The sequence below is a fragment of the Mya arenaria genome, chromosome 10 (genome assembly GCF_026914265.1).
Source record: "Mya arenaria isolate MELC-2E11 chromosome 10, ASM2691426v1".
NCBI classification, from domain to species: domain Eukaryota; kingdom Metazoa; phylum Mollusca; class Bivalvia; order Myida; family Myidae; genus Mya; species Mya arenaria.
The window spans coordinates 27,036,186-27,051,956 of record NC_069131.1 but is presented as its reverse complement, the minus strand read 5'-3'; the positions used below and the strand labels follow the sequence as shown (position 1 = coordinate 27,051,956).

The 15,771-nt window shown below is 35.8% G+C and overlaps 1 protein-coding gene across 1 annotated transcript in view; it reads left to right on the top strand.

The window, feature by feature from the left end:
• The first annotated feature begins 7,921 nt into the window (after positions 1–7,921).
• LOC128206066 (cadherin-23-like) overlaps positions 7,922–15,771 on the top strand; it is a 72,535-nt gene continuing 64,685 nt past the window's right edge. Inside the window, exons 1-8 of the mRNA XM_052908198.1 lie at positions 7,922–8,119; positions 9,262–9,327; positions 10,460–10,621; positions 11,571–11,640; positions 11,865–12,028; positions 13,510–13,692; positions 13,952–14,067; positions 14,227–14,389. Coding sequence (XP_052764158.1) covers positions 8,038–8,119; positions 9,262–9,327; positions 10,460–10,621; positions 11,571–11,640; positions 11,865–12,028; positions 13,510–13,692; positions 13,952–14,067; positions 14,227–14,389 — 1,006 coding nt within the window. The 5' untranslated portion in view covers positions 7,922–8,037. The remainder of the gene's footprint in view (positions 8,120–9,261; positions 9,328–10,459; positions 10,622–11,570; positions 11,641–11,864; positions 12,029–13,509; positions 13,693–13,951; positions 14,068–14,226; positions 14,390–15,771) is intronic.

The following is a 15,771-nucleotide window of genomic DNA, read 5'->3' as shown; positions in this document are numbered from 1 at the left end:
ACAGTCTGGCTTTATAATACGAACTTCCCGGATAGTTCACACTACTATCTGGTTAATAAACTTAAAACCAAACACCATACATACTTTGAAAACGTTAACTTAAAATGTCAACAACGAGGCGCATTCGGAACTCCTCGGCCATTTTCTATCGAAAACAACCTCGGATGTATATCGACGGATTACAATGTCAGAAATCGGTACACTTTAACTACTCTTCAAGGAAATCGCTTAGTTATTTCAATTAAGCAGTTCAACTTTATAACTTAACTTTTGGAAAACTTGACCACGAGATTTAGTGTGAGCAAGCTAGTACAGTTTGTCTTACCATTTGGGTGAAAAATTACAAAACGGCGATGTAAATTGAAATTATGGAGTTGCACCTAATTTTTTAAGGTGCAGGTCTAAGAAAAGGCATGACGGTCTAAATATAGAGGTGCAGTTGTATATTCAAGATGTGCAATAGTACACTTCACTGGCAATCGATTTAAACTTAGATATATAAATACAAGCTAAAACATAACATTAAAGTGGCACTTTTATTCAAAATGAATACATAAACGTGTATAACAAACATAAAATTTGAGTGATTTACCCTCTACTTCTTACTAAGTAATGCATTTATGGAAAATATCAACTAATTATAACATTATTATAACCGTCTTGTTAATAGATGAACACGCAAAAATATTAAATGATTGATGAATGCCAAAATATTTACTGTGATCTACTATTGTCTCATAAGGTATAAATACCGTGTTTTCTGCACCATTCTTTCAAATAAAACTCACTTTCGTTCACAAGAACCATTGTTTTCGACATGTGTTCATTCTTTTTGGTGTATCAAACCAATGATATTTAATATGTTAAATCTTATTTGGGAGTAATAGTGCATCTTTAAAAAATAATATAATTCAAAATTTTACGAACGACTTCTACTGATATACCGGCATACATCCGAGGTTGTTTCGATAGAAAATGGCCGAGGAGTTCCAAATGCAACGAGGCATTGTCTACACTCTTCAGCTTTAAAACGACAGGACTACACTCAAATCAATATTGACAATAACACTCTAATATTTTCGTTTCAAATAGTGTGAGCCGGGTTGGACCATGTTCCAAGCGTCTTGCTATCAGTTGTTCCAAACAGAGAAAACTTGGGACGATGCAAAGAGCGCGTGCGAGCACGCCGACGCCCAACTCATCTCGATCACCAATCAGGAGGAAGACGACTTCGTTTACGCACTTGCTTCGCATGTAGTTAATACGATCTGGATCGGAGCCAACGACAGAGCAGTAGATGGTACGTGGAATTGGCAGTCGGAGGAACCATGGATGTATTGTAATTTTGCTGCGGGAGTGGTTGATGGAATCTTTTATCAAGCGCCGACTGGAGGCACAAGTGAAAACTGCCTGGCACGAATAATGGATTCTACTTTCAATGGTTGGGATGACTTTCCTTGCACATACAGGTTTATGTTTGTATGTGAAAAGCAAATAAATTGATGCTTCTTTAAAAAATAAAAAAGGTGTAAAAATAGTATATCTGTGAGAGTGCAGCTTTAAGACTGTTCGTATTCATGGCCCCAGGTTAGCGAAGTTCAATTTGTTTAACATCATTGTGACTATGTAGACTCTGCAACAGTAACCAAGTTGAAAGTGAAATTCATTCCCTTTTACAATGTGATACATATACAAACATTAGAAATAGTTTACTTAGTACTACTGATGTTTTAAACAATGTTAGCCTACCATTATCTGATAAATTATGTTCACTTATGCATTCACATCCCATAAAGATTGCCAAATGTGTAACTAAGGCGTATTTATTAAGAAGAAGTCTGTTGTATTCTTAAAACCAACATATTTTCATATTTCTCGCTAACAACATATATTACCGTGTTTATTTAATTTTTATTATCTGCCATTATTGTTTTGTAATAATGATATTAATTGACCTGGCTATAAGTATTATCATTTATGTTGTAAGGTGACTTATAGGTCCACTGGGCCGGGTGTAAAATATTTTGTCTATATTGTATGATATTATGTATATTGTCCATTACACATGTCACTATAATAAACAATTTTCTTATCTTATATTATCTTATCCTTGTACATGTCTAACTTAGATCACAATGGTGTTAATGTAATATTTCATGTTTTTTTAAATATGTACTTTAACAGAAATTCACACATTCCTGTGTTTACTTATTCAGCCTTATTTCAATTATAAAAACAATTTCATTAACAAATTGTTTTGCCTTTTCTTTTATATATTTATGATACACTCTCATTCCCAAATAGGATACACTACAATTAATACATTTGTTTTAATTAACCGAAAAGGATGAATACATGGTTCTTATAGTTCTTAATCATACTGTTTTTAATTTGAAAGAAAGATGCAGAAAACACCTAACTGTATCTAATGAGACGATAGAAGATCACTGTAAATCTTTTCGCACTCAACAATTAATGTTATTTAATATTTGTGCATTTTCAGCTATTAAATACACGGTTACAATCTTGGTATCAGTAATTAATATTTTCCATAAATGTATTATATAGTTATTTGTTTAAGGTTTACCTTTCAAAATGTATGTTTGTTATAAATGTGTATGTTTTGATTTTAGATACGAGTGTCACTCCAAGGGCGTTTTTGTTGGTAATAATCTGGTTTCGGTTTCATATCGGTTTCACGAACTGTGCATTTATTGAAACAGTTTAAAATAAAACCAAAACCAGTTTAATAGTTTTTTTTTAACGAAAACCGAAACCGGTTTTCAAAACTATCGAAACCCCTACCGGAGGCGGTTTCATCGGTTCGTTCCGTCCGAAAACTAGTCTAGTTTGAAAACAACATGGCGCTAATTGATCAACCACGTTTGTTGAAACTCAATCTTTTTATAACAATACCTTACAATGGGCAAATGAGCTAAATGAGAAAGGTAATATTAATAATTAGAAATAATGGCTACATGCAGTAGCTCCGCCATGTTGTTGAAACTGTACACAAAACCATGCATTTGTTACTTCAAGCAAAACTATCAAAACCGGTTTCGAATCTGCTGAAACCATTGAAACTAAAACTGAAACTGGTTTGGTTTCAACAAAAACGCCCTAATAAATAAGATATTTTCATTCGATTATTTAACTTATACATGCACTACGCGTAATGTTATCGTTGTTTATGTATCGGCACATAAATGTTACTTTTTGCCATTTCTTGTGAATAAAAGTTCAGTTCCGTGTTCTGTTCTGTTATATCAGGCGCGAAGCTATGGCCAATTTGGGATAACGCAGACCGATGCCTTGTGGTAGGTGTGGGAAGGGGTATTTCAAATTCGGGGTTTGTGGTATGACAAACATTTCGACCAGTCAAAATTTCATTACGCAACTGTGTATTTGCGTACGCAACTGTGTATCTGCTACGCGCCTGTCTATTGCAGGTATGTCGTGGCGACAAAGGTCTTGTAGATTAACGAACGAGAGGGCCAATAGGATCTAGATTTGACCAACCAAATGGAGTTAAAATTGTATAACTTTCGATTTGTTTAGTGGTAAAAATATTGTTATGAAAATTAGCCATGTCTGGTGGAGTAATTGTTTACCAAATTGTTACCGGCCTGTAAGTTTCTGTAGCTTGAACATGTCACAGCCAGGGTAATCACATGAAACATTTGGAACACCTCGACCATTTTCCATCGAAAACAACCTCGGATGTCTGCCGGTACATTAGTTTAAGTAGTTCGTAAATTTTTGAATTATATCATTAATTAAATGTAGTGTTTTAACTTGTATGTTGTCCGGTTAGCGCAGTGGTTAGCGCACTCGCTTCTCACCTAGGCGACCCGGGTTCGATTCCCGGCTTGGGCGCATGTGAGTTTAGTTTGTGGTCACCAAGCCGGACAAGTGGGTTTTCTCCGGGTTCTCCGGTTTCCCCCACAAGACCACACTCTCGCGTAAAATCGGACCAACGAGAGTGATTAACATAATGTTGTAATAACTTGTTTCACAATCGTTGTGAAATAAATATGTTTAAACTAACTTGTATGTATTGATCTAAGTTTAAATGGATTGCCAGTGAAGTGTACTATTACAAACATAAAAGAGATTCGCAAGAGTTATATCAGTATGTTTAACTGCTAAATTAAATTACTACGTGATATACTTGCAGCATTCGGAACTCCTCGGCCATTTTATCGAAAACAACCTCGGATGTATTTGGACGGTTTACACACTCAAAAAGTGGTACGTTTAAGTCCGCTGCAAGTAGATCGCGTAGTAATTTTATTTAGCAGTTAAACTTTGTGACTTAACTCTTGGGATTCTTCATTATGTTTGCTATAATACAATTCAATGACAATAAATTTAAACTTAGATCAATAAATACAACTCTAAAACACTACATTTAACTAATGATATAATTCAAAATTTTACGAACTACTTCAGTAGATGTACCTGCATACATCCGAGGTTGTTTTCGATAAAATGGCCGAGGAGCTCCGAATGATACTTGCAGCGGACTTAAATATACCAATTTTTGAGTATGTAAACCGTCCAAATACATCCGAGGTTGTTTTCAATTAAGATGGCCGAGGAGCTCCGAATGATACTTGCAGCGGACTTAAATATACCAATTTTTGAGTATGTAAACCGTCCAAATACATCCGAAGTTGTTTTCAATTAAGATGGCCGAGGAGCTCCGAATGCCTCGGATGTAGATGGACGGTTAATGTCATATTTCTTTACATTTAACTATGGAGCAAGACGATCGTGAAGTAATTTTGATTTAACAGTTAAAATTAATGACTTTACTCTGGGGGTTCTTTATCATTTAAATTTTATGTTATAATTCATTTTACTGGCAATCCATTTAAGCTTAATAATACAATAAAAACATTAAAAAATTAACAAAAATGCATCAACCTTTCCATGCATAAATTGACATTCTGTAGCGAGTATCAGCATTTTTCTAAAAAATATTCAATGTTGTAAACAATGTTTAGACTTATTTTTCGATTGAGAGCCAAAAACACAGTGTGAAACATTGGGAATTACTATAATGCTGATTATTGCTACGGGATATTAATGTGTTCATGAAAAACGTTAATTTAGCATTGATTTCAAGAAAACGCACCAGGTCGTATAACTTCACACCGCTAGGCCACCGGCCTAGGCCTCTAATTTCATGTTCATGCTGAACTAGAAATCGAGGATTTTCACAAATTGTTTCGTAACAGACGACATATTTGACATTTCTATTCAGTTAGTATAGACGTTCGATAATTATCTAATACCGTTTCCGTGGACCTGTGGTTAAGGTGTCCGGCTACGGAGCGGGAGGTCGCAGATCCGATCGCTGGTCGCGTCTTATCAAAATACGTTAAAAATTAGTACAAGTAGCTCCCTTGTCTGACGTTCAGCATTTACACGGGTAGTGCTTGTAAAGTGGTGTACTCAGTACTGGTTTAACCCAGGAAGATTTTACACGATGTATCGGTGTTTTACACCGAACAAGTAAAAGAATCAATGGGTATCTTAGAAAAGAGCTAGGGTATCACACCTAGACTTCCGTGTATCCCACCACTGTCTCTTCCGCGTTCTGTCCCTTCAGCAAAAACAAAGGGCCCCCTTTGAAATAAGTGCTTGCACTTTCACACGTTATCCTTGACCACAAGCTCTTAAGAAAAACGTACATACAATGACACAACGGTCATACTAATATGGTGCTTTTGCTTTATCAAGAAGACGGTTTTGACAGGTGCTGCTATGTGTTTGAAAATCTGTTTTACGCCAGCTGGCAGTGCATTCCAGTCTATTTATATGGGTTTTTTTTTCATTCACGTTACAGGTTGGAACAAAATGTTAGTTATTCATATTTGCTCTGGCTAGCGTAATCAGCTAATTGACTTCTTTCCCCGTACCACGTTTCTTGGAGTCAATTTTTTACTTTTAGATTAATACCAAGATCAAGTTAAAAAGTGGTATTTTTACTTCCAACGATGTTTTAGCAAAATTGGCAGACTTAAAATATAAGGTGGAATCATTATAATCCCCATATAGACTTTTATCCCCGTACCAAGTTTCGTGAATGTAGATCTTATACCAAGACTCAAACATACTAAAGTGTTATTTTTTTAGTTTTTACGTTGTCAAAACAACCACGAAGTGTATTTAACGGAAAAGGAAATAATATTTTACCTTATACCCTTATGATGACCTTTCTTCTCTCATACCAAGTTTCATTAACCAAGCGTGCAGGTTTCTGGCGTTAGTGCAGGATCCAGTCAGATAGAAGTAATCTCATTATTTGCTTTACCGTAACAACAATAACTGTTGACTGGCAAAAAAATAAATAATATGAATAACATTATCTCCTTATATCCCTCTATCACCATACCAAGTTTCATTAGCCTAGCTTACATACTGTTTGAATTATTATAGTGTCAGGATAGTTCCAGGTTGGACAGATGCATCAACATAAAGTAATGATTTATTGTTTACGAGGGGTTTCCATCTTAAAAAAATAGCTCAAAAGCAGGCGTTTGTATGAGCTTTTAATTCAGAAAACTCTTTTTAAAACGTCCTTAACTCTGCTCTCAGACCAACTGATGGCCCTAGATGTAAGTGCGGCGACAGACAGACAGACAAACAGATGGAGGGACAGGCGGTAAAGCTAGAGTCATGAATCAATTAAGCAAGGGTTTCACGTGTTATTACAGTTTTACACTTGATCAAGCCCTATATACCTTCTAAGCCTCCGATTTGTATTCCGGATTCCGACTTTTAAGCACTTGTCGCTGGAATTTAAATTCATCTGAACACCCAGGCGTACTATTAACCATGTAACAAGAGTAACTTCCCTATGTATTCTATTTTATAACTTTGATTTTTCCTGAGGTCCGTTTGATGCAATTTAGCATCGTAGGGATTGTTTAATTTAAAAAGCGCAAATTATCTTTTTTAAGGATACTTCTTTAATCGGATAACTTCGGCCATTATTCAGTAGATATGACCTCAGAAATAAAGCGGGAAATAAAATATAGTCCATCATGGCGGTGCCCATATAGAAAACGTGTTGAATGTGTTTTCAAGGGGCATTTAGATGTGTGAGGGAGGGGATTTTGACAATTACACCGGCCCTATATGCGTCGAATTCAAGTTCCTGTAAAGCTTTTATTAAGACGCAAATCAAAATCATTCACAGTCAGGATTTACATTAACGACTGGGTCTATTTGGCGTATTAATAACTGAGTTAATCGCCGACGGCCTCATCTTTGTTTCGTAAATCTTTCAGACTATTTACGAGGTTTATCCCGAAGACTGTCGGAGATGACCGATGTGTTTTGATTGGCAATTCTTAAATATTTCATCAACACCGATATCATGGCGCAACCTTTCGGTGAATTTATATTTTGATTTATCTGAAATAAAAAAATAGTCCCGATATTTTAGTTATATTGGCGTTCTTTTTTATTTAAATTCTGTCAATAAAATACGCATGTTTATGTTGATAGATCGCCAAACCTGCGCACATGTTGAACTTTATGATGAGTATCATCTTTTATACATCAACAAAAGTACACGGGTATTTAAAAGAGCCACTGGATAGCTTTTGAATCTTTTAAACTCCAATTCTTTTCACCGCTCTAAACGATACCGAAATTCATTGACAGTAATTGAATGGTGATTATAAAGCCGATGAATTCAATTGAAGGCATTAAAAGTAAATATTTTCAAATAAATAGCTCTGACATCAACGTATTTATATGTTTACATCAATTACAATAGCGCAAACAAATTTGATCAATGAAGTATGGTTTTTTATCACCGATATTTGAATGCATTTGCAGTTATACGAAATATCTGAATACATACAATATTTAAGCTCTTTGATCAGTAATGATTAGTTAATAATTTTCGATTTTTGCGCAACTTGTTTGTATCATTTCTTGATATAGTTTGAGATATTTAAGATGAAAATGTGCGACATTTAGATTATGAATCATATCTGAATCTTGATTCGAAAAAGGATGATATACAAAGACATGTCAGAAAAGAAGGATTTAATTTTCATATATTCGGCTATCATCGTTTGTTTTGTTACCAATATAGGTAAGTCTAGCTACTGTATAGATTTATCAACTTTATCTTCATGTTAAAAGTGATATGCAGTCGTTTTCGCACTGTATAGATAGGGGATATTAAAGTATTGTATTTGTAAATATTATGAAAAGTCTCTTAAACTCAATTTTGAGTGACTTGTATTTCATTACTTATTATGTATATGTAAATATTTATTGTGAACTTTTAATTTGATGATGAAAATGAAAGAACTATAAAATATGTAGATATCTGGGTATATTTGCCCACACAAATATTCTGTTTAATAACAAACTAAGCACATACCCGTAGTTATTGGTTATCAGACTGGATTGTGATCTCTGCTATTCGGATTATAGTCATTAAAGATGCACTCTTACTCCCGAATAAGGGTTACCACTATTAAAACAATTGTTTAGAAATACCCCCCAAAAAAGGATTAGTTAATATCGAAACAATATTAATGGTTCTTATGACGGATACCGAGTTTAATTTTGACGAAAGGTGAAGAAAACAAATCTACCTGATGAGACGATAGTAGATTACAGTAAATCTTTTAGCACTCACCAATCATTTTATAATTTTGCATGTCCAGCTATTAAATACACGGTTACAATCTTGTTATCAGTAATTAATATTTTCCATAGATGCATTATTTAGGAAGTAGTTAAAGATTTATCACTCAAAATGTATGTTTGTTATACATTGTGCATGTGTATGTGTTGAATTTAAATAAAAATGTCACCTTTAAGGCGGAAAATATATGCCCGTCTTCGTATTTTTCTTGAAAGGAGCACCAGTTGTCTACTCTTAATCATAGTTTATACTCAACGTGTAACACCGTCTTTGCAATACACAGGGGCCATGTTTAAGGGCAGACAGAAAATGAAAATACTGCAATCTTCATTTCTCTGGGGTGGGAGAACAATATTTTTACGATGGATTCCAGTTTACCGCCAATAAAAGAGTTCAAAATTATTGGCATTTCTGCAAAATGTCTTGGCACTTTCTAGTATGTTATAGCATTGCCAAGAGGTACGGGTTACATGACAGACAATGAACATACATGCCCTTAGCAATGCTATCCAACACACATATATTGTATAACAATAATAAAACAGCACCATTTGTTTCTTTTAAAACAAAAACAACAGAGGGATGTGGAGACATCGGGGCGTCAAGTCCGTCAGCCCATATCGCCACGACTGGAGCACAAAATGGTGAGATTTTCTGATTTTTACGATATGAAAGTATAAAAAATTATATATTATGCGTGATAATTGACTCGATTGTCTTATAACTGCTCATCAATTCCATTCTCGGTGAAAACTTACAAATTCACAGTAAGCATGTAAAGTTCACAAGTCTTATCCGAATTATTTCCAAACGAATCGTTGACACGCTTCACTTTTAAATTATTAAATTTGATAAAACTGAGCTCATAGCAAGCAAAACAATGTTCTACTCTACAATAAATAATAATAACATCAATTCTTAATCTCAAAATGTGTTTACAGATTACACAATTTTAAGATTTTAACAAATTTTCCGCATTGATATGTTCATTCGAAACTCCTCGGTCATTTTCCATCGAAATCAACATCGGATATAATGGACGGTTTACAATGTTATTTTATTTTACATTTTAACTACGCTACAAGTAGATCGCGTAGTAATTTCTATTAGCAGTTAAACTTCATGATTTTACTCTTATGGTCTTAATAATTTATACAAAAATTAATTTCTCTGGTAATCATTTAAACTTAGATCACCAAATACACGTCAAAACATTACAATTAATAAATACTATTATTTAACTTTTAACGAACTACTTCTACCGGCATTCATCCGAGGTTGTTTTCGATGGAACATAGCCGAGGAGTTTCAAACGTGTTGTATTGCACTGAAGAATAAAACGTCGCCCTATGATTCATCGAGGTTATTGATCACTATTAAAATTTCACCAACTGCGTTCGCGTTTGCCTCCCTTAAAAAAAATCAAATATGTTTGAACAAAAAGCAAGTGGTTAGTACTGCATCCGATGATTTAGATGGTTGCCATTTTGATTTTGAAACGAAAGTTAAATTCACATGCGAGCGTTCCATACGCGGGCCAGAAAAAGGTTAATTGATAATCGGCCGCGCCTTCTTAAGAGCTTAGTTTGCTTTTTTGGGAAGCGTATAAATATGTACAAAGTTTAATGTCAATAATGTCACATGTGTAACTATAAGATGTTGCTTAGTGTTAAAATAACTACAAATGTAAATGAAATGATTCAATTTCAACATACATGTATTTTAAAAGCAATAATGTCTCCAGCGCCCAAATCAAGTAACTCATTTCGATTGCAGACCAAACGTTTTTCGTTGAGAGTTCGACGTCGACGTGTTGCGGACTTCTAACCACGTGGAAATTCTACGCTAGTTCCGCCGGTGACGTCACAGTTCACCAGTGGCGTCAGTCAACCACGACGACCAGTAACTATGAGTTGATCTCCAAGCAGACGGTCACGGGTATTTTATCATTTGCAATCATTGAGTGTTAATTTGAAATACAAATAAACTTCCTGATAAAACTTATAGAAGATTGCATAACCTTCATAAATATTTTTACCATTCATCTAGTTTGTATCTATTTTAAGCCAAGAAAAAAAGTCGATGTACAATCGAACACCGTTAGCTCGAATTCGCTTGGCTCGAACTCCTCGTTGGCTCGAACAAGTTGTAAATGACCGAAGGGTTTAAAATCCCATTTGGCTTGATTTTCTCGAGGCTCGATGTACTTTTGCCGGTACCATGGAGTCCGAGCCATCGGGGTATGACTGTATTGTCATAGCCTTCGCGTAGTTGTCGCCGGCGTCGTTATCAGCTTGAAAAACCTTTAACCTAGGACATGGTGTCAGCCATGCGCCCTCGTTGTGATTTGACACCCACTCAATGTCTCCCGTAAAGAGAAGAAGGGGCTTAAACAATGTTAAAATTTTATATGTTTGGCTTTTCTATAAAAGCAAATTTTTACCCCAAAACCATTGTTATGGAACTACTTAGTAAATTTTTGTATTAAGAATATTTTTTTAGTGGGATTGGTGGCGGTCTTGAAAAAGTCCGCCATTTTGAAAAAGACAGTTTTTTCGAACAAGTATCCTAATGGAAACTCCCATGCGAATGTTGATGTTTATATCACAAACAAAACGATTTTTCTTAATACTGACTTAAACTGCCGGGCTAGTTTCTCCATTTGCTTGTCTAGTTTACCAGTTTACGGATATATTTTTATAATATAATGTTTAGTTGCTATTTAAGCCCTGTTACACATTATCAAAGGTGTCTGAAATCACCGTTATGAGATACAAAGCATTTAAAAGCGGAATCAAAGCAGTTTATTTATTTTTTGAAATAATTAAGTAAAATAACCCAATAAATATGAGCACACATGATTTTTTGTCGTTTGTTTATGTTTCAGCGGCTGTTGGTTTGAATGCGTTCAGTCCCGCCACACCAGTTCTTATTGAGATGGGTGATAACATCGGATGGTAAAGTTGTTATTAACCTAGTATTTCATTATTTTGAAAAATTGACCTACCGTGGCCCTAACACGGCCTTAATCCGTAAAGAATTCAAAATGATATGTAACAGTATTGCCTGTCGATCGACATCACCGAAGAAACCAAAATCCCCCCCCCCCCCCCATTTGTGATTTGGCGTTTATTTTGGAACATTTTTTTATTATCCGAAATGTTCGATGTTTTTCAAACAGGGCGACTACGGGTGCAGAGCTTATACCGTCAAGCGTCACCCCAGGAAGTACCACACAGAACCAGCAGCTTGCGGCGGGTACGCCCGCCGTGGGGGTGGAGATTCCCTGGTCACTTACCCAGGATACTACCAACACGTACGCGTTCGGTGCCGTCATAACAAGTAGTAAGTTAATTATATTGATTGTAAACAAATTTAATGGCTGAATTCAGTCCTGTAGTTTATTGTATTGTGCCAGTCAGTTGTAACCACCCCCCAGATCCGGGAAATAGCGGGGACTTTGACTTTGGGTCCAGCCAATCCCGCGTAAAATCCCCGCCATGCGGGGACGAACTGCTGGTAAAATCCCCTCCAATGCCCCCGCACCTCAGAGACCCTAGGTAAGGCCCATTATCCGCTATCGTTGGCGCGAATACAAAACCACCATGATATTTAACCGGCACTGCGGGGCCACCTGGAAGGTAAAAACACGTTCAATTTCCCCGGCTACCCCCGGTATACCCCCGGGCCTTTTAGGGCCTTGGTTTCAATTGACTAGATCATTAGACAATTGACTTTTAACTCTGAGGCAACAGATTTGATCAAAAATGTATACCCGTCCTCCGGGAGAGCCGTCCCGTATAAATTTAGTGTTTTAAATTGGCGTACGTTTAAGAACGAGATGTAGCTCAGACAATTGGAGCACCTCGGATAGTTTTCTTTTATACAACCACGGATGCATATGGATAGTTAAAAAATCTCAGAAGTCTTTACATTTAACTACGCTGCAAGTAGACCGCGAAGTAATTTCAATTTGGTAGTTAAGCTAAATGACTTTTCTCTAAGAAATCTTAATGATTTATGCAATAATACACTTCACTGGGAATCAATTTGAATACGTTAATACAAATTACACGTTAAATACAAATATTTTATATTATTCTTATTAATTTTACGAACTACGTTTACTAATTCACCGGCATAGACCCTACGCTTGTCATAATTATGGCCGAGGTGTTCCGGTTGAAAGCTCAGGGAAAAAATATTTCAATGAGCTGCATCAGAGAATGCACTTTACCAACACAATATTTGGTAATTAGGCATAAATAAACACACACCACTGTCACCGTGTTTCTATTATAACACCGTAAGTGCGTAGTTGTGCTATAGGGACCAAACACCTGATTGGCACCAAAAAAAGTTTTTTTCCGCAACGAATCTCAGGACAATTATTTCATAAAATATTTTACTCTTTGATATCATTATTGTAAAAAAAAGTTCCAAAATGTAAAAAAAATAATCGAGTCGGAGACCGTGTCGCTAAAATTGCAGTACAGTGTTATATCCACTGAACTAAGAAGGCATTCCCTCAACATTTGGAATATACATGCCTGACTTAGTAATATCACGTGATAACATCGACTAGCCAATCACGCACAAGAATGAATTCTACTAGGTACACATACCTAGTAATCTTTTTTAAATGAAATATACGATAAAACTGCGAAAATAAATTAATTGTAAACTATGTGGTACTTCAGTTAGTTAGTTTCAATGCATTGTACACATCGATACCAAGTTTATGTCAATTTTCGACAATTTTCTTTTTATTTCGCTATTTTTATCATACGGTGTATGGCCCCTTTAACTGCATTACCCTCTTTTAGACGAAGTCCCGGCGGTGGCAACTGATTCCGTCACCATAACGAACAGTATGACGTCACAATCTATTTTCACCATTGACGTCACGGACACCGACACAGCAGACCTCCTAGATGCCGATACAGGCTTAACAGTGACCAAGGCTTCCGGAAGTAGTGATTTCTCTGTAGTTACCACGGCAACTGGTTGTAAGTTTAAATGTTTAGTTTTTACTTATTAGCAATGGAGAAATATTTCCATTCTGTGTTAATTTTAGATATTCTGATTTGGGCTTACCTCACAACACATAGATGTACTCTTCAGTCGACATAGACACAAAAGAAATAAAAAATAAATAAAAAATAACAACCAATTTTCGTGTATTACAGATATCTTAGAGAGTGGGTCTAGCCTACTCTTTGTTTAACGTCAAATATAACTACATGTACATTCTTGCATGTATTACAGTCGACATAGAGAGTGGGTCTAGCCTAACCTCTGGGACTTATCCAGTTGTGGTACAGGCCACAGACAGGTGTGGGGACACAGCTACGGCGACCATTACTGTTATCGTCGGCAACACAGTATGTTTGTATTGTTTGTTTTTCCGCATGCTGTTGATTACATGTATATGCAAATGACACCAGCTCATATTCAACGAAAGTATCTATATTTCTTTTAAACAACAAATATCAAAATAAAACTTTAAAAAAAATGGTGCTCGATACATGATCGGTTTGTAGATTCCTGTCTTCGCCACAACTCCCATGCAGACAAATCATCCTACGTCAATAAGTGACGTCACAACTGCAGCTACGTCACTGTATACCTTTAGCGTGACGGACACAGACACGATAACATGCAGCGTGGACAATACCAAGTTTGAAATACAGACCGTTGGGACAAGTAAGGAGTTGAATTGCATTTTTTTTAAACATTAAGGTACCTGTTCATTGTGTTAAACTGATAACGGATTTACCTGTTAAACTGTGTAGCATTTACCTACTATCAGGCGCGTATACGTAGCTGCCTTTACGCGAGTAACGCGGCTGAATCCACATGATTCTAACAAAAAAATAAAAAAATCAGCCGAAGATCCAGTATGCGTACTTTACAACATGATCCTAAAAAAAAAATCCAGTGCCAAATTGCACCATGGGTTTCAAAATATTCTGAAGGGCATTCCCCCGACCCCCACCCGCTTGCAAAAATTTGAATCAACTTTAAATATAATCATACTACCTGTATCTAAAAAATCCTGTTCTACGATGTTAAACCATAGGACCCCTTCCTATATACACGTTGAAACAATAACTCAAACTAGGAGAAAAGTCAACGGGAGATTACCACAAACTCCAACTGCATAAGATAATGTAAAAACACAAAGATTTCATTACAATTCATAAAAACATGTCCCTCGTGTTTTAAACATCTAAGATGCATTCTACCTACAGTCGAACCCCGATGGCTCGAACTCCAAGGGACCGGCGACTATACTTCGAGCCTCGGAAAATTCGAGCCAAGCGTGAATGCTTACGTTTAGTAAATAGAAATATGTCCTTAACATTCACATCGAGCCATTCGTTTTTGCGAATTTGCCCGAAATTGTGTTACCACACAAAGTCAATGCAATCTAAGAACCTGTCTACATCTAAAATTAACTTTACAATTTCAAACTGGTAATGTCTTAATAACATACTGATAATGAAAATGAATATTAGCTGATTTTGCACGACTTTTGGGAAGTTGTCACCAAGCAAAATAGCTGGGGTTTTCTCCGTTTTTCTCCACAACAGAAGACATCACCCACGAGTAACATCGTATCAACGATTTATATATAGAATGTTGTTATAATATATACCTTATTTTTGCACGATATACAAACAAAAGGTAAACACTCTAAACTTCAAATGATAACAGTTTGTGAGTAACATAAACACTCGTTCAGGGACATTTGTGAGATCACTTTGATGAAAATAAAACAGCGTTTTTCTGTACACGCTTTTACTGTAAATGTTGCTTTTGCATCTCATAAATGGATAACAGTGAGGTTTCAAAGCGCTTACTTTAAACAGTATTATTTCAGTGTGTATATACCACATGATCAATTACGTCACAAATGCTACGTCGGAAGGCAACATTTTGCTTCGAATGATGACATAAAACAAAGACAACTTTTCTTTTTAATCACCATTTAACTTTGAAACTAAGGACAGTCTTTGCCGATTAAAGAGCACCGCCTTCGTGTTATTACCTGATTTTGATTTTTTCAAAAACTTCGACAAACC